This window comes from Dendrobates tinctorius, unplaced genomic scaffold, assembly GCF_039654945.1.
Source record: "Dendrobates tinctorius isolate UK_male_01 unplaced genomic scaffold, ASM3965494v1 ptg000010l, whole genome shotgun sequence".
In the NCBI taxonomy this organism is placed as follows: Eukaryota; Metazoa; Chordata; class Amphibia; order Anura; family Dendrobatidae; genus Dendrobates; species Dendrobates tinctorius.
This window is the reverse complement of record NW_027361678.1, coordinates 7,526,988-7,547,590: the sequence shown is the minus strand read 5'-3', so window position 1 is coordinate 7,547,590 and position 20,603 is coordinate 7,526,988. Positions and strand designations below refer to the sequence as shown.

Genomic DNA, 20,603 nt, shown 5'->3' with positions numbered 1-20,603 from the left:
AAAAAAAAAACAGAAATACTTATGTACATCTGTCAAATTCTTGTCCTGAATGTTGATCCAGTTCAATCAACACTTGGGATCCAAAAATCTGCTCTTTATGGCAGACTAGTTCATTTACAATGAAAACTATTAATTTGTGGAGTAAAAAAAACAAACAAAAATATTCCAAAAAGGCAATAATTGAAAGAAATATAACCACTTCATTAAAAATAATAATAATTTTATTAAGCATAAGGACACCATGAAAAAATTACAAATCAAAAAAAGACAAAAGTAAAAAAAAAAATCAAGGTGAGGGAATTATAGTCCAATTAATTAATGTACATAATATACTAATAAAAAGAAAGCGGTCTGAAGTCAATTTATTGGGAACGTCACTCCCTGAGGAAGCTGACACGAAACGTGCATTGAAGTGAATAGTGGAGAGATAGTACATTTTCAATTCTACAGTCTGGTCTGTATTATTAATTTATTAATCATTTACACTTATTTGGCTTTTTCTTTATATTTTGTGCATTAATTATTAGTCTATTCTTCCAACACATTGTTTTTTAGTCTTTTAATTTACTTTTCTGATTCATGTTCTTTTTTTTACATTGTGGCTTTATGTTTCATAAAATAATTCTTATTCTTAATGAATTTGTTATATTTCTTTCAATTTTTACAGAATACTTATTTTCGGTTCATATAGTGTGCCAGTATTCACTGGATTGCACACTTCTATGATAGGTTGACTCTTCTTTCTAATATTAAGTTTCACAATCTGTGATCTTCCTCAGGAGATGATCACAACGGGAACGATCAATAGTTTCAATAAAGGTTTATATGCTTTTTTTAGAGAGAATAACATGAATACTTATGTCCATGTGTATGATGTGTAAAGTTCTTGTCCTGAAAATCTGCTCTTTAGATCATGCATTTATAGATGTACTTAACCCCATTCTCATTATCCCTTCCCATCCCATCCCTTGGTTGAACAGGATGAACATGGGTCTTTTTTCAGCGATACTAACTATGTAACTATATATATATATATATGGTGATGTTTAAAGAGCAGCCATTCTTAATTAGGCTGATTGTCCTTTTCTAGCACTTATTACCTGTAGAGTTTTCGCTTGACATTGCTCATTTAAATGACTGAAGATAGTTTATTTCTTAAAATGAGATTCCTGCGACTTCATATTTTATCCACTTAGGGGTCTGTAAGTTATTCTTGATAAAAATCCCAAAGGGCTGACTAATCTGAGATGTCCTACAGCTAAAAGATCATACTGTAGTTATGCTGTAAATCAATTGCAATCACCGGTGTATCTGAAATTCACTACCCATTGATTTTGTGCCGAGCATCCCTCCGCATTCAGCCTCATAGTAACAGTGTCTGCTTCCACTTTTCGTAACATGTAGGAACAGTCCAGTGCCAGTGTAGTAACATTTTGGTCTTGTAAACTCTTACACTCATGTTCCTAAGACTGGTTCAACAAATCCAACATTCACAGCTCGAGTACAGACCCCGAAGCATAGACAGGTCATGAACCTTAACTCAACAGCATCATATATGCCTATAAAGCTGTTGAGGTCAGGTCAAGAGACCCATGGCCCATCAGGACATTTTTAGCAGTTTGCTTCTGTTATCAAAATGATTAATCGGCGCATAAATACACAAGAATCTTGACTAATTCGCAACTCGTCTAGTTTATTAAGAGCTGGCTCCAGGAAAACAGATGTGGTCTGAGATTTCGACCTGCATGGAGGCCTTTCTCAAGGAAATCTGTATACTGTTAGCTGGGCTTGAGAGGAGTGGTGGAATCCTGGGCTATTGAGACCCCCAGGGGCGGTCATACCATTGGTGCAACCTGTGCCAAGAAGAAGAGGGCCACTACCATCGGCAAAATAGGGGAAATTGTGCATCATGACTAGATATTACACTGAAAGGGACCTGTTCTTGCACAGGGGTCTTCGCCTGTCTGTGTCCACCCTGGCGCACCATGTGGAGTCATAAAAATTTGGCATAATATAGTTGATGACCAGCAGCTTGAAGCAAGATTCCTCACCACTGCTTGACCTTTGTGATGATCAGGTCACTGGATATGCGTCACTATTCGATTCGTCCAAACATGGATGCAGTGTTTAAAGGATTGTAAAACTACTTTAAAAAACTAACTTTGGTGTGGTCAAAAATTAGCAATGACCATTACATTTTGCTCTTTCATCCAATCGATGACATGTTTTCGCAAACTGATAATTGGGAACAAGCGCTTTTTGAGCCTGGTTTATATCTACAGACTGATGCCCCAATATTCGAGGCTAGCGTTGCCGTATGCCCTTTAGTGCAGGGTTCCCCAAATCCAGTCCTCAAGGCCCACCAACAGTTCATCTTTTCAGGATTTCCTTAATATTGCCCAGGTGATAATTGCATCACCTGCACAATACAAAGAAAATCCTGAAAACATGACCTGTTAGTGGGCCTTGAGGACTGGAGTTGGGAAACTCTGCTTTAGTGGACACAACCTGGAGACCATTTACAGACTGGAGGCTGCTGAAAAAGAGCCATGATGAAAATGTGAACTCCCTTGTGTTTCTAGATCAGTTGCATTTTAGGAAATTGTTATTTATGCAGCTTTAAAAAGTATAGTTTATAAAGTATCTTGTAAAACGTTGACATTAAATATAGCAAACTTTTTTAACCTAGCATCTACATAACTTGATTCTGCCAGTTCAGTGTGGGAAAAAAATGGGAGCAGTAGATGCATTTTGGAGCATTTTGGATATTTCTTCCATGTCTTAAATATTGTCTAAGTGCTTTTCAATGTTGCCAGTGGCCTTTCCAGTAAAAATTCATCATCTTGTTGTTGCTGTTTTAACAGAACCAATAGGGCATAAGCATTTGAAATCCATCTTTTGTCTTCTGGGCATCAGCTGAAAAGGGTCACAGTGAGCACAGTATAGCACTTAAGAGGTCCTCCGTGCCGATCCGGTCTGTGGAGCTGGGTCGGTGTAAGATGATTCTCAGGCTGCTTTTAATGTAATTTATTATAATATGAAACGTCGACAAGAGTGTGGCCACTTCTGCTTCATTTCATTCATTATGGCACAAAGTTACTTTAGCACAGAACAACAATTATTTTATTTATTTGGGTTATATATTAAAAAGAAGACTATTTTTTATGACATAGTTACCCATTATTTTAAGTAGGCGCTGCGTAATACTACACTGGCTCTCTATGGTTTCAATGTGAAGAAATAACTACTGTATATACCTTAAAAAATGTACTGAATGTACTGCTCATATACACAGAGGTACACAACATTCAGTAAAAGGAAAATAGGGGGGAAGCCAGCACTGCTTGAGGTTAGAATGCATAAATTGGAGTGCATATGCACATAATATCTAGCTGTATTCAAAAATGAGATATTTAGCAAAAAAATTGATCAATTCAATTGAGCCACCCCGCCGCGCCAAGGCAATCTCATGTGGGGGGGTCCTACTCTACATTTTTAATAAATGCTGTGCCATTACAGCCTCCTAAATACATTTAGAGCATGACCACATCAAGTGCAATCTGTACCTGGACATTACTGGATCGCTCCCATGAAGCCAGATGAAGCAAGTGCAGATGAAGGCCAACCAGGTCTGAACATAGACATATCAGGATTGGCCTCCACACATTGCCCGACCAGCAAACATAGATGAAGGGCGATGTTGGCCCAGACACAGGTGCACAATTAAATAAAGCTTGGGGCAGGGCGGGGCTGCTGTGTGTGTGCACAGCAGCCTAATCCATCACTATGAACACAGAAAAATTACAGCGGACATAACCAAGCGTGCACGGCAATAGTGGTGGTGAGCCACAAACCAACAACAAGAAAATAGGGGGGGAAGCCAGCACTGCTTGAGGTTAGAACGCATAAATTGGAGTGCATATGCACATAATATCTAGCTGTATTCAAAAATGAGATATTTAGCAAAAAAATTGATCAATTCAATTGAGCCACCCCGCCGCGCCAAGGCAATCTCATGTGGGGGGTCCTACTCTACAATTTTAATAAATGCTGTGCCATTACGGCCTCCTAAATACATTTAGAGCATGACCACATCAAGTGCAATCTGTACCTGGACATTACTGGATCGCTCCCATGAAGCCAGATGAAGCAAGTGCAGATGAAGGCCAACCAGGTCTGAACATAGACATATCAGGATTGGCCTCCACACATTGCCCGACCAGCAAACATAGATGAAGGGCGATGTTGGCCCAGACACAGGTGCACAATTAAATAAAGCTTGGGGCAGGGCGGGGCTGCCGTGTGTGTGCACAGCAGCCTAATCCATCACTATGAACACAGAAAAATAACAGCGGACATAACCAAGCGTGCACGGCAATAGTGGTGGTGAGCCACAAACCAACAACAAGAAAATAGGGGGGGAAGCCAGCACTGCTTGAGGTTAGAATGCATAAATTGGAGTGCATATGCACATAATATCTAGCTGTATTCAAAAATGAGATATTTAGCAAAAAAATTGATCAATTCAATTGAGCCACCCCGCCGCGCCAAGGCAATCTCATGTGGGGGGTCCTACTCTACATTTTTAATAAATGCTGTGCCATTACGGCCTCCTAAATACATTTAGAGCATGACCACATCAAGTGCAATCTGTACCTGAACATTACTGGATCGCTCCCATGAAGCCAGATGAAGCAAGTGCAGATGAAGGCCAACCAGGTCTGAACATAGACATATCAGGATTGGCCTCCACACATTGCCCGACCAGCAAACATAGATGAAGGGCGATGTTGGCCCAGACACAGGTGCACAATTAAATAAAGCTTGGGGCAGGGCGGGGCTGCCGTGTGTGTGCACAACATTCAGTACTTGTTATAAATATTTATAATTCATACACACGTGGTCAAAATTGTTGGTGCCCCTCGCTTAATGACAGAAAAACCCACAATGGTGACAGAAATAACTTGAATCTGACAAAAGTAATAATAAATAAAAAATCTATGAAAAATAACAAATGAAAGTCAGACATTGCTTTCCAACCATGCTTCCACAGAATTTTAAAAAAAAAATAAAACTCATGAAATAGGCCTGGACTGAAATTATGGTAGCCTTAACGTAATATTTTGTTGTACAACCTTTTGAGGCAATTACTGGAATCAAACGATTCCTGTAACAGTCAATGAGACTTCTGCATCTCTGGACAGGTATTTTGGCCTATTCCTCAAGAGCAAACTGCTCCAGTTGTCTCGTGTTTGAAGGTTGCCTTTTCCAGATGACATGTTTCAGCTCTTTCCAAAGATGCTCAATAGGATTTAGCTGAGGGCTCATAGAAGGTCACTTCAGAATAGTCCAATGTTTTCCTCTTGGCCAATCTTGGGTGTTCTTAGCTGTGTGTTTTGGGTCATTATCCTGTTGCAAGACCCATGACCCATGTGACTGAGACCAAGCTTTCAGACACTGGTCAGCACATTTCTCTCTAGAATCCCTTGATAGTCTTGAGATTTCATTGTACCCTGCACAGATTCTAGACTCCCTGTGCCATATGCAGCAAAGCAGCCCCAGAACATAACAGAGCCTCCTCCATGTGTAAGGGAGGGACAGGACTGTGGTCATGACCTGTATTACTATAGCAGCTGTTTCCAGTCCTTTCCCTACATGAAACAATTCTCCTTGGCATACCTGCATCTCCAGATTCATCTTCACCTGGGCACTTCCCAGGCCATAAGTGTGCCTCTTTCAGGCGACTCACATCAATGGAGACACAGTCCGAGACAACTTTAATACTTTCTTTACTTAGGATTTCGCATGTTACATCCACAGTTGGTACATCATAATATTTGCTTGCTTCCTCACCTTTCCCTTGTTTGCTGTCACTTCTGTGCAGTACACACCCGGACCGTCTCTGACTGCTTCCCAGTTCCTTCCTGGTCTGACCTCGCTATATTGACATTTCCTTCAGCCTTTTTCACCCCAGACACGAATTCATCAGTCACTACATTTGGTGGCCCCTGGTAAAACATCCGGCCCATCTGTACCGATCTCGTCGAAGCTCCAGCTCCTTCCATTTCAAGTCCAGCCAACTTCTGCCCTAAAAGTATTGGCCCAGGTGATCAGACGCCACATCTTCCTTTTTCTGTACTGACCCACTGCAAAGACCTGCAGTGGCCGTGGGTAACGTGGGCTATAACGACTTAACGTTACGTGGCTGCCGAGCTGTCCGGGCCTATAGCCCATGTGGACACTTGGGTGACCTGGCCCCATCTGACTAAACTACTCTTCAGCACTAACCTTAACTCCCAGCAGCCCCTCCTACAATTAACCCTCTATGAACATCCTATCAGGCCCCACTAGTATACCTCCATCTAGTGGCCCACAACATAATTACATCTACCCGGTCTATGGGGAAACTATGTACTAAGAGTGCCCTTCCCTAATGCACTAACTTTCCCTAACTGTACATGTACAAAACACATATAATATCTTCAATACTATAACACAGGAATACAAGGCAATATATTACAGTTTTCTATAAAATGGTAACACAATCGTGGCAATACCATAAACAAATCAAAATCATCAAATCAAATTTATTATCGCCAAGTACATATTACATATATACAAGGAATTCTTTGTGGCAAAGAGGCAACATAATATATAACAACAGATACAACAAGTAACATCTAACAAGACAGATACAGTATATAGTCTACACATTACGATTTAATTGTTGAACAGAGAGTGGATAGAAGCTGTTCATATGGCGGTTGGTGCTGCATTTGGGGACTCTGAAGCGATGTCCTGAAGGGAGTAGTTGGAATGAGGAGTGTCCCGGGTGAGAGGGATCGGATGAAATTTTCAATGCGTGGGATCGAATACTCTTATCATAAAGATCCTGGATTTTAGGCAGGGGGGAACCTATAATTCTCTCTGCTGTTCTGAAAGTCCTTTGTAAGGGGAGTTTGTCATGCACAGTGGCTCCCCCATACCAGACTATCAGAGAGGAACAAATCACAGATCTGATGACAGCATTAAAGAATAAGATCAGCAGATTCTTAGACAAACCATATCTTTTCAGCTGACGCAGGAAGAACATCCTCTGTTGTGCTTTTCTTATAACAGCATCCATGTTTTTTCCCCATTTAAGATCATGAGAGATGATAACACCAAGGAATTTGGTCTCTGTGACCCTAAGAACCACTTCGTCATGGATGTAGATTGGAAGTATCTCATGTTGATCTTTCCTAAAATCCACAACCATCTCAGCAGTTTTTTTAGTGTTGAGTACAAGATTATTGGCTTTACACCAGTCACATATTCTTTTCACCTCACTCCGATACAAGTCTTCAGCATTTCCCCTGATGAGACCAATCAGTGTCATATCATCGGCAAATTTCAAGATTTTTACTGAGTCTGCTGAAGAGATGCAATCATTCGCATAGAGAGAAAACAGTAATGGGGACAAAACACACCCCTGAGGTGCCCCGATGTTTGTGACCAAGGTGTCCGAAGTGAATGGTCCAACTTTTACACTCTGTATCCTGGCTGTCAGGAAGTTATAAATCCACAAGCATAAGTTGAGAGGGACTCCAAGAGCTACCATTTTCTTATGAAGTAAATTCGGATCAATGGTATTGAACAATGAGCGGTAATACATAGTTATACATGTAGCAGTACCGAGGTTGGCTACAGTCCCATGGATCTTACATTTCTGAATAATATGTGCAACTGTAGTCACAGGAACATCAAGCTGCTTGGAGATGGTCTTATAACTTTTACCTTTAACATGTTTGTCTATAATTTTCTTTCTAATCTCCTGAGACAACTCTTTCCTTCTCTTCCTCTGGTCCATGTTGAGTGTGATACACACCATGTCACCAAACAGCACAGTACCTGTAGCCCTCTATACAGGCCACTCACTGATTCCAAGATTGTAGAACCTGTGATGCTAATTAGTGGACACACCTTGATGTAACATGTCCCTTTTGTCACATTATTATCAGGGGTACCATCATTTCTGTCCAGGTGTATTTCATGAGTTTTATTTTTTTTACAAATCTGTGGAAGCATGGTTGAAAAGCAATGTCTGACTTTCATTTGTTCATTTTCATAGATTTTTGATTTATTATTACTTTTGTCAAATTCAAGTTATTTCTGTCACCATTGTGGATTTTTCTGTCATTAAATGAGGGGTACCAACAATGTTGACCACGTGTGTATATCCATAGAAGATCAATAAAATCAAGGAGGACACTATAGTAGTACAAGAAAAATATGTGCAACAATTAGGCACAATTATGTAAATGTATAAATATAGCAACGTGCGCAATAATAGTAGAAGCAAAACACTGACCCCCCACAAGTAGATTTGTTGCACTTCCAAAGCACGTTTTGCCTGACGCTTTTCCAAAGGAATTCTCTGTTTATTCTATAGTGTCCTCCCTGTTTTGATTGCTCTTTTATCAGTGAAACATTTAATAAAGTATTTGTATCCAGGTCAGACGCCTCTCTCACAGCCAAACCAGATTTCACACTTTGCACTGACGAGGGGCAGTACCCCGAAACACAGTGTCTGCAAATTGAGATTCTGGCCTGGATTTTATCCTCAGTCATGCAACAAGGCTCATTAAAGGGTCGACATTGACTTTTAGGATTGCTGCTTCCAATAGGTGGCACTAGAGTTCTTGTCCTCTTCCTCTCTGAAGAGACAATTTGCATAATTAGCATATTTCCCAGAGGAGCATTGCGGCTTTAAGTCTCCTCATCTCGACATGCTTAGCATGTCATTCTCCGCAAGGAGAAATGCTACTTCTTGGATAACCAGCACTGAATGTTGCACACCTCTTTGTGTTCATGTGCACTACACTTTCTCAATAGAGGCAGTATTACAATTATTAGAACAGTGACAAGATGGGAACCACTGCAGAATCAAAAAATTAGAGTCATGAATCAAAATCACCCCTATAAGCCTATGGGTCAATGATTTTGTATGGCATCGATGTGCCATCCGTGATTAACATTGCGATGGGCAGGAGAAGTTTGCAAATGTTTTTATTTATTTGTAACTTTTGCATACAAGAAAATCACTGATTAAATACTGATGGTAAAAAGTGAAACGCTTATGAAACACTGATGGAAAATTGGAAGTCTGAACGATGCATTACCTAGAGAGCTCTATCAGAAGCTTGCTAAGTGTTCCCGATTGTTCGATGAAGTTTTATTTCATTTCAATTTTTCAGCAGAATCCATGCGTGTAGCTTAGGGGCAGACTTTACTTTCCTCTTCCCTGCAAGCTTTTGACACTCTGTTGTTCACTGCATTGAGGATCTCACATTAAGTCATATTCACGCCTGTATAGGGATGTCACTCATTCTCACCTGGACCCCTGAGACCACTCAGCCTGCCTCCCCAACGTCTCCCCGGCTTACCAAACAAGATTTTCAAAGAAATAAAATCTCCTTTGACATTCACTGTCAGAAAGTTTAACCTCTCCTAAAAAAAAATTGTTATTAAGCTCAAAAGGAAAGTGTCTGTTTGGGTTCTAAACTTTCTGGAGAAAACTAATATAACTTAATGTAGTTTAATTGAATTGGCACTTTTACAAGGAGGCCCTGTGACTTAATGTTGCTGAACTTATAAGAAAAATTAAACAATTATTTTCTTAGGAACCCAGGCCTCAATCACCATTTCAATTTCCACCGGTTTTCAAGTGACTGTTTTTGTTTGCCCTGATCCTGTTTTTCAGAGCTGTGTTACGATTTATTCAAACTCTTCTGCTAGCCTGAGGTCTTGCTCCTCTTCATTCAGACACTGTTGTTAAACCCCCTTAAGACTGATGTCAAGCTTACCAGCAATCCGCTACAGTCCTCTCACATAACAGGTCAAGGCTCCGACTGGACCCAATTATAGCCTGCCCCAGGTTTGTCCCCAGCCATGCTCACCCTTCCCTGGCTTACTCCAAATCACATTATCTCCAGTCATAGAAGGCTCCACCAACCTCACCTATTCTGACAGTACACTCAACATATCTCATTTCAGCAGCCTGCATACATTGCAGAAACATTCCCTCTCCATGGTCATCCACCATAATCAGCCTCCTGCATCAAGAGTCATGTAAGTGCTCAGTCGTTAGGTCCTCATCAGCTCCTTGCCAAACAGGCCTTGCATAATGAAGAAGCTGAACTTCACCCCTACAGAGACTTCCACTAGCATGTCTGCAGCTCTCCATGGGTCCAGCATCCTATTCTCCAGCTTTTAGCCCACCACTAATCCAAGACATCATCAGCTTCTAGCACACCGCAATCATCCCAGATTACACACACATCAGGCCTAATTAGAGAACTGGCCAACAATAGCTCAATTGGTGTTATCACCCGCATTATTTTGTCAATGCCAGGTTCTTCTTGACCCTACCTCAATATGTACCTCTCCCTGACAAGTGAAGACCATCATTCCTGCAGCCAGCCACAGACACTTGTGAAACGGCAGCGCTGGGCATGAGGACGAACCTGCAAAAAAGCAACATATAGACAGTATATACATACTATAATGCAAGAACAATTTCCTAGAGAGAGTATGTCAAGATCCAGTCAGGGTTTTGAGTCCTGTCAGCCCTTTTCCCGGGCTGATCATGTCAAGGGTTAACTTTGCCTGGCCTAGTTTTGGGTTCAGGTCTGCTATTTTTTCCTGCTTCGTCCTGCAGGCCATGTCAGTTTACTTTTTCTGCCTACGGCGTGAGTATCTGACTCTGGTAGTACCCTGATTTTTCCTGGTGCACTTTCTGACCTTGCCCGTGTCTTTTACTCCCTCTCTGCCTGTCCTGTCTCAGTGTTTCCTGATTGCTTTTGGATTTCCCGGTGTTTGACTCGGCTTTGACTCTGACGTGACTATTGTCTCAGGTCCCTGGTACTTTGCCTTTTGTCTAGTATTGAACCTTTGGCTGTCCACTAAGTTTGTGCTTGTTTTTTCCCTTTGTACTGCATGGCGGTCTAGGTTTTGACTCAGCTTGTTTGACTATTCTGCTGCCACCTAGTGGTAGCTTCGCTGCAGCACTGCAGGTCTGCTCTTGCAGACATGTTACTATCCTTCCACTCTATTGCCATCTAGTGGAGGTTGCAGTTACCTGCATAGCTGCAGTGTGACAGAGTATAGGTTTATCCCCCTTACATTTGCCACCCAAGGTTCCTTGGAAGACAACAATAACCAGAAATCTCACTTTTGAATAGCAGCAAATGGAGAAGTAGGGGTTCCTCAGAAAGGCAACTTTTTCACAGGTTCCTTAGTGGTAAATAGGTTGTAAGAAGAGATTACAAGTAATAAGATGTTTTTGTCATTCATGGTGTGATTGTCCTATTGTGGAAGACTCAACAGAGTGGAAATCTATTTCTTTAGAAGTTCAGGAGCACAGTAAGAAGAGCCTCTAGCCACCATACCGGACTGCTCTCTGACAAGCCTCACATTGTGAAGGACAGACAGATCTCATTGCATCTCATACTGTGTCTGATTCTTTCCAAACTGATGAAAATGCAGCTTTGACACTGAATATAACAGTTTATTTTGTGTTTTGGATGGTGCATTAGGTCTCACTGGAAGCTGCTGAACACGGAAATTGGTGAGATAGATGGACCCTTTCACATCACTCTGAGTCACACCTCCTGTGCTTTGAAGACGGAAAGCTTCATCATTCTGGACAGTGTCAGCCTCAGAAACTGCTTTGATGGTAAGATAATTATCCTCATTTGTTGAAACTCTACATCAGTGTAAATTTGACCAGTGATAGAACATCTTCTCTAATCACTCCATGTGTTCCAAGAAAAAATAAGTAAATAGGAATATAGGGACATGGAGAACATAGGAAAAAGCTAGGAAATCCCAGATGATCCCATTCTTCTCCACTAATGAAGAGCATGCAGTTTATTCCTATATTAACGACGGGAAAGGCAGTAACCAGACAATTGGCAATTTTTATGGTTTGGGATAAGCCAATGTATGTATAACACAAGGGTTATGATGGTGGGCAGGCGAAATAGGTGGTGTTATTAAACTGAACATAAAGTCATCAGAACTTGGTACACAAAATAAGCTTCATCTGTCATGGCCCTTTTATTAAGATTTCTCACTAACTGCCCCATGAATATTTTATACATGTGGTGTAATAGAGGTGCAGAAGATGCAATTTTTGGAAGCTGTTGCAGATTTGGTATCAGGGTCGAGGACCTTTAATCTCTGTCTCTGTGATGCCATGTACCGTGGCATTGAAATAAAAAAGTATGTATTATTCTTCACCTACAATATATAATATCAATTCACAGATTAATTGAATGCAAGCCACCATGCATTGGTGACAGTTATATGCCTAAAGGGTGTCTGTAGACCCAAAATGACTGTTACAACCAAGCACAGGTGTTTGGTGCATCCTTGGTGCAGCTGAGCAGTTTAGTGCACCTTCACACCTACTTGTTTTCCACCTATGTCCACTCTTCTCTGGCTCTTATAAAGCCCGTGCTGTCAATCAAAGAAGAGAAGGCCGGATATAGATGGAAAACAAGTAGGTAGTAAGTAGAGTTGAGCGAATTTTTCAATATTGGTTCAAATTACTTTCGACGCCGAACATAGCCGTACGTCATTGGAGTCAAGGGGAGTAGAAATGAGCAAATATGTTTGGAAATGATCATCAGACATAAATTCGGCACGAATAGGGTACCAATATGGCACGAATATGGCAAATTCAGATTTGGCGATCATTTCCGAACATATTCGCTTAATTCTAGTAGTAAGGTAGTAAGGTGCACTGAGCTGCTCGGCCACACCAAGGGTGCACCGAGCACCTGTGCTTTGTTTGTGCTGACAGATTCCCTTTTAATTTTAAAAATTAATTTGCATTCAAATGTTCAGTCTAATCAAATGAGTATGAACTTTTTAAGTCCTCCCTACGAATATATTGTCATAATGAGGTTCCCTGGATCTATGACAGACAATGAGGGTCAACTTTTCATCCATACAGAACATATACACCTCCACATGTGCTATTCATTGAAATATTTGGAAATGGACACATGGATGACACAAGCTGGGGGGCACAACGTGGTCTCCAATGCAAGATCTCTAATGGGTCCCTCACACGTCTTTATTAGCATTGGTCTTCTTAGATTGACTAAGGACATTTAGCCAGGGTGTGAATCAAACCCCTGCGCCCACTATAGTTACTCCCCTGGAGTTTGCATCCTGGGCGATATGTGCAAATGCACCTGATGTGGAAGTGAACACAAATGGACAATCCTTTTAAGGAACATGTGACTACTTATTCCTATCACTCGTGTTATTTATCTGTTCCTATTGTGGTCCATAAGCATTACATTACAACATAAAGCTGCTGTATAAAGCAACATAAGGCGGACAGTACAACAGCAGCAAATGCAGAATAGAATGTGAAGAAATAGTGCCTGTATTATACATATCCAATGTATATACATAAAATAAATGGTTTGCATGAGTTTTGCTTCATCAGATGTGAATAACATCCCATGAAGCATCCCGAGACCCTGTAGATCTGTCCTAATTCTAAGCATCTGTCTCTGTTCTATGTTGTACATTAGTGCCAGCAATCGTCCAGGTTTCATGAATTAAATTACACTATATATTATTAAAAGGGGAAAGACGCTGATATAATACTAATTTTTACTATGTGTCCTGGAAGCTTGGGGCATTTTATTGTTATTAGCTGATTATTGTTCCCTACTAAAGAACAGAACAGGATGAACTTACTTTATTGGATTTATATAACAAAGGAAAATCTGCTTGAGGAGGTAAAGGAGGACTGATATAGAGAAAGATATGTATGACAACAATGAGTCCTGCACGCCGTGTTTTACAACTTTGCAAAGGATATGGGGCATTTTTTTCACTTGCATACATTAATGCAATAGGGTTTCATTAAACATGTTGGACCGTTTGGCTTCTGTAGCCTCTGTGTATCACAGTACATAGCAGGCTGCAGAATGTGTAAACATTGAATCTATCTGTGAGCTCGTTCTGACAGCAGAGTATATTACCCTTATCTCTCTTCTCCTGAATGATCTTCTTAGCGGATTTCTGTCCACCTCAAAGCTAAGCAAACTTACTAGGTCTTCAATGCAGTGAGATAAACGTTAATGAATCTGACGAGCTAAGTCGTAAATTTACCTGTTAAAAGACTTGTCTCGTCTTGTTGGTTCAAGAGCACAGCGCTCCCCAGCCAGCCGACTTTCTGATTGCTCCAGGTGAATGCTCCTGCTTGATTGACAGTTCAGAGCAGTGGCATCACTGACCCAAACTATACCCTCTCTGATAGGGACACTGAGGCTGGATAGGAGCTGGAACTAACAGTGTGCTCCAGCGACCAGGCCAGCTTTAGAGCAGTGCTTACAAGCTGTATGGGAAAGACCTTGTAAGCACTGCACATGGTCGGCCAGGAGGTAAGAGGGCTACTACTATCTCCAAATCCAGTGGACTTGTGTACGTACTATGATGAGCTATTGGACTGCAAAGGGCCCATATATGGTTCTTGCACAGGGACCCTTTTTCGTCTGTGTTGCTGTGCCCCATCTGTGACTCGGATGGAGGGATGCAGAACTCTCGACAGTCTGAGTCTGAAAATTATTATGTGTCCAATATAGAATTGAAACTGGACATGTGTTATCTCTCAGGTGGTAGAGAAGAAGATTTATCGAAATGTGCATCGTTCCTTTGTGGTAATGGGGAATGTATTGGTCAAGTAAAGGTGTGTGACTTTCGGCCAGACTGCCCGAGAGGGGACGATGAAGGGTCGATATGTGGTAAGTGCTTTTCTCTTTATGGAAAACTATTAATTTCCGTCAAAACATTCCAAAAAGTCACCTACAAGAAAGAAAAAAAAGAACATTAAGCAGATAAGTAATACGGATGATGTAAGTCGTATAAAAGCCAAAAATATCTCTAGAAGTCACTTTCTGGAGCTCCTTCAGGGTCCCGTACAGTCCACACAATATCCCAGAAAGAACCTGAGGATGAAAGAAGCAGCTCAGTATAGTAGATGTAATACCGCACTGTACTGTAGAGAGGCGCTACTAAATAACTAATCAGTAAATGCACGTCAGTAATACAGGGCTCCAACAGTTAAATGTTTATTCATTTTTTACTTACATTCTTTTTTTGATTAATCAAAGTTATGATTTCTCCAATAGGTTTGTAATGGATCCCCATAATTCCATAATGATCCACTTGTCCTTAACCAGAGATTGCTCTATGAGATCTGTAACGCCCTAATCTCTAATGCTTTTTTTTTAAATTTTCCAGAAAAACTTCTACCCAGAGGTGCCCACTGCACTTTTGAAAAAGGATTGTGTGGTTGGAACGCTAACATCACAGGGGGCGAACATTGGAAATACACAAACTCTGGACTGATAAGTCATGGAGATAATGAACATGTAGTAGATATTGAAGGTAATGCAAAAATGTTTTCCAATTACAGAAAGTTATGGAACACTACATGAGCAAAACTATTGGGACCTAGTCTCAATAATTGAATTCAGGTTTTTCATTGAGTCCAATTGTCCCGGTGTATAACTTCCAGCCCCTCACCCCCCTGATGTATAACATCTGACCTCTCCCATACCCCCTTCGGGTGTATAGCATCCTGCTCCTCACCCCCTGGTATTTAGCATCCAGCCCCTTCCCCCCTGGTGTATAACATCCGGCATCTCTCCCCTCTGGTGCATAACATCCAGCCCATCACCCCCTGGTGTATAACATCTGACCCCTCCCATACCCCCTCCGGGTGTATAACATCCTGCTCCTCACCCCCTGGTATATAGCATCCAGCCCCTTCCCCCCTGGTGTATAACATCCGGCATCTCTCCCCTCTGGTGTATAACATCCAGCCCCTCACCCCCTGGTGTATAACATCTAGCCCTTTGACCCCCTTTGTATAACATCCGGCCTCCCGGTGTATAACATCTGGCCCCTCGCCCCCCTGGTGTATAATATCTGGCCCTGCCATGCCATCTGCCTTTACAGACATGTACCAGAATGGCCAATGGTAAAGAGCTCCCTGATACCAGCACAGTCCTGTAATAGGAGCCACCGGGGGACAAGTCCGTTCATGACATTTCCTCCCTCCTAAATCTTCCATCACAAAATCCAAACCACCTCTTGTATTAACATCAGCAAGCACGATATGGAGGTGTACTAATATTTTTGTCTATATAGTGTAAAGAACTGGGCTATGGCATGACTTTGATGATAAAACAGCTTGAACCTTTGTGCATTAGTGGCACTACCTCCAAGTTATATTCCCAAAAAATAGACCAGCCATATTGTAATAGAAAAATAACCTTGATAGGACTAGAAAACAAGGGTGGATAATTAGCCTTTATGAACAGATGAGGTGAAGTAGTAGAGAAGCTGCAGGTACCCCCGTTACCATGTAAGACCTTCATCAGACTTCAATAGTGCAGCCAGTGTTGTGCCTGTGACATATAAACCTGTGACTGATGGAGTTCTTATCCCTTCTGAAATTTCTGATCTCTCCTTCACATTAAAGGAGTCATTCTGATCAGTGTAAAATATTAATGTATATATAACAGTCTGACATACAAGGATATTCACAGCTGAAACCTACTGATAACGTGCAGACTATCCGTTATCTATAAACTGCCCGTCTTGGGCAATACATTTGGCTAGAAAATTCCCTTAAAGAGGATTTTAAATACCTTTTTCTCATTGGCTCAGCTACCTGAGAAAAAAAAACCTAAGCTTTACGTGACCTCCCCAGGTCCATCGTCGTGTTTCCGCCTCTGCCCCGGTCTTTGTTGTTTAGATGCAGAGGTGACCTCGCGTTGACATTGCAGTAGTAAGTCACTGAACTCAGCGGTATTTGCCCTCTACATTGGCAGAGCCGCTAAGCTCAGTGATTAACTGCAGCACTGTCAACGTGATGCCAACACTGCAGTCAAACAAGAGATCCCGGGGTCATGGAATAGGCAAAGCATGGGACCTGGGGAGAGTAACTAAAGCACAGCGGGTTTGGTTTTTTTTTATAGGTAGTTGAACCTATGAGAAAAAGTTTTTTGAAATGGCATAAGTCCTTTAATGATGATTTATTTATAGGGTTTCTACTGTTAAATACAATAGTGATTACATAGCAGTGAGTGCTACAGCGCCACCACAGTGGAAAATAAAGCATTGCACAGATTTTATGGGAATTAATTAATTGTCACATGTAATGAATAGACATAGTGATTCCTCCAGAGGAAGAGGCTGATTTCATGGCCAATCTTAAGTATAGGTAACAGACATTGTCCCATTGGTAAGTCTATGAGATGAGCACCTGCATGTTTAGAAAACTTTTTCAATAACTTTATTTTCTTTTTAAGGAAACTTTCTCTACTTATTAATAGAGAATGAGTATAATGATAATGCTGCAAGTGTATACAGTGAAAGCCTACCCCCCGTGGTTGCAGAAAAATCCTGCCAGGTAAGGATGACTTTTGACAACCTTTTAAATTTGTCACCTGGGCTGTAAATGATTCTGTGCATCTAAAGGCTTAGTTGGAAAAAGAAACCCACTGTGCATGTGCAAACATTGGCTATAGCCCTGTGCAATGAAGGAGGTTCATCCCAGCGTGGCGCTGTGCAATAAAGGAGGATCATCTCAGCGTGGTGCTGTGCAATGAAGGAGGTTCATCCCAGCGTGGTGCTGTGCAATGAAGGAGGATCATCTCAATGTGGCGCTGTGCAATGAAGGAGGATTATCTCAGCGTGGTGCTGTGCAAAGAAGGATTATCTCAGCGTGGCGCTGTGCAATGAAGGAGGTTCATCTCAGTGTGACGCTGTGTAATGAAGAAGGTTCATCCCAGCGTGGTGCTGTGTAATGAAGAAGGTTCATCCCAGTGTGGCGCTGTGCAATGAAGGAGGTTCATCTCAGCGTGGCGCTGTGCAATTAAGGAGGTTCGTCTCAGCATGGTGCTGTGCAATGAAGGAGGTTCATCTCAGCGTGCCGCTGTGCAATGAAGGAGGTTCATCTCAGCGTGCCGCTGTGCAATGAAGGAGGTTCATCTCAGCATGTTGCTGAGCAATAAAGGAGGTTCATCTCAGCTTGGCGCTGTGCAATGAAGGAGGTTCATCTCAGCATGGTGCTGTGCAATAAAGGAGGTTCATCTCAGCGTGGTGCTGTGCAATGAAGAAGGTTCATCCCAGTGTGGCGCTGTGCAATGAAGGAGGTTTATCTCAGTGTGGCGCTGTGCAATGAAGGAGGTTCATCTCAGCATGGTGCTGTGCAATGAAGGAGGTTCATCTCAGCATGGTGCTGTGCAATGAAAGAGGTTCATCTCAGCGTGGCGCTGTGCAATTAAGGAAGTTCATCTCAGCGTGGCGCTGTGCTGTGAAGGAGGTTCATCTCAGCATGGTGCTGTGCAATAAAGGAGGTTCATCTCAGCGTGGTGCTGTGCAAGGAAGAAGGTTCATCCCAGTGTGGCGCTGTGCAATGAAGGAGGTTCATCTCAGCATGGCGCTGTGCAATGAAGAAGTTCATCTCAGCATGGCGCTGTGCAATGAAGCATGTTCATCTCAATGTGGCGCCACTGCTAGATTTCAGTGGTGATGTCAATCAAATAGATGGAGGCAGACTCGAATGATCCAGACTCTTCTTGTCTCTGGAAAGCCCAGTGGACTCCAAAGCCCTAATTTAATTCCAGTGCAGAAAAAATGAAATTGTAATTAGGGTAATTATTATAGGTATGGGACATGTCCTTATAATAGTTTTTTTTAACCAGTTCTGGATCTCCCATAGACCTTAAATATCTTTACGTTACAGTGATGTTCTAAAAGAGTAAGCAGCTTGCACAAGATCCTGCAGCTCCTGCAGTGGAGAACCAGCGGTCAGATACAGCCAGACTCCCCATAGAGAAGGCAGAGATGGTTTATTACCAAATCTGCCTTCCTGATCACTGCATACAAAGCTGTGTGTATACAGTATAGGAAGCAATGTCAGCTCTTCCTGCACTGGAGCCAGCAATCATGTGATCACCAGGTGCTGGGAGAGAGCAGGAGATGCTAGGTCCTAGAAGACCTAGTCAGCTCTGCTATACAGCCAAGAGGCAGAAAATCTTCAATAAAAACAATGGACATTATGGGGGCACAGTGTGTTAAATAAATAAAAAAAAAACAGTTTAAAAAGCAAGAAATACATAAATAGATAAAACAATGCTAAAAAACACCACTAGTCTGAATTGCTGATTCTAGTTAGGCTTACCTCATGGAAAAATAAAATGTCAAGTACTCAAAAATAATTTCATCATAAACAAACACAATTTAGAATATTTTTTAGTGGTCCTTTGTGGTTTTTAAAGAAAATTAAATTAAAAAATGTGAAGAATACTGACTTTTCTTGTTTGTTTTTTTTCTCACATTTCATAGTCTTTGCATGGACCACCATTTTTGGACTAGTCACTGGTTTCCTGACCCCCAACTCAACAGCCTCCTAAGTCATAAATAGGAATGTTGAGCTATTGGAAATTGGGCCCAAAGCTGATTTGGAAATTGTGGTCCAAATAATTTGGAAACTGGATATGTGAAGAAATCTTAAAGGGGTTGTCCGACGAAAACAAGTTATCAATTATCCACGGAAACAACTGCTTTAAGAAGATGTTTTTAATTGCCTCTTTATTTCATTTCAGTTCACTTTCATGTTTCTTCTGTATGGAAACATCAATGGGACACTAGCAGTTTATGTCCAAGAAGAAAACACGCCGAGAAGCTCGAAGTTATGGGAAGTAAATGGCGCCCACACAGCCTGGAGCACCGCAACGCTGACCATTCCCCAGTGTATGAACAGGTTAGGACATTGCTTCTAAGTACAAACACGAATTGTGAATGTCACTGAGCTCCGCGTGGTTCTGGCCATCTTGTATCCTCATCATCTGATCATATACTGTGCGTTCCTAGTTTATGGATTGGGCTATAAGTTGGGTCACGGCCGGCCCGAGAGATTACCGCGCCCTTGGCGAAACTATTTTGTTACGCCCCTACTATTCTTGGCAGTAGATGAAAACTTGGGATATAAATTTAGGAGCAAAATAAACCACAACAACAATGATTAATTAACTCTCTCCTAACTCTTTAATCTTTAATCTTTTAGGACAAATATATACAAAGTAATCAATAACACAAAACAAAAACGACCATAGGTAATTAAAATTTTTGTTTCCTTGCCTTTTTTTTTTTAAAAGGATGACACTAAGTCAACAAGATTAATTTGTTTAGCAACTTCAGATTCTATCGAAATTGTTGCCAACCCAACCAACCTCTCTTGCGTCATATTTGCCCTTAAATATGTACACTTTTCTTTCCATCCCTAAAACTTTTTGCCTTTTGAAAAGATTTTTTATAATTTTTTCTATTTTTTCTCTGGCGCCCCCTTTGGGTCGGCGCCCTAGGCGGCCGCCTAGTTCGCCTATACGTTCGGGCCGGCCCTGAGTTGGGTAGTTTGTCTTTAAGCACAAATCATGATTAAATGAACTGTGTTATTCATGACGTGTACAATTGTTTAAAGGGAACTTGTCAGAAAATGACTTATTGTTTAAATAAGGTTT

General features: G+C 41.4%; 1 protein-coding gene across 1 annotated transcript in view; it reads left to right on the top strand.

Annotated features, from left to right (window-relative positions):
* LTK (leukocyte receptor tyrosine kinase) overlaps nucleotides 1-20,603 on the top strand; it is a 273,250-nt gene that overhangs the window by 202,702 nt on the left and 49,945 nt on the right. Inside the window, exons 5-9 of the mRNA XM_073586357.1 lie at nucleotides 11,577-11,716; nucleotides 14,682-14,810; nucleotides 15,310-15,456; nucleotides 17,388-17,488; nucleotides 19,689-19,846. Of these exons, the coding sequence (XP_073442458.1) occupies nucleotides 11,577-11,716; nucleotides 14,682-14,810; nucleotides 15,310-15,456; nucleotides 17,388-17,488; nucleotides 19,689-19,846 (675 nt within the window). The remainder of the gene's footprint in view (nucleotides 1-11,576; nucleotides 11,717-14,681; nucleotides 14,811-15,309; nucleotides 15,457-17,387; nucleotides 17,489-19,688; nucleotides 19,847-20,603) is intronic.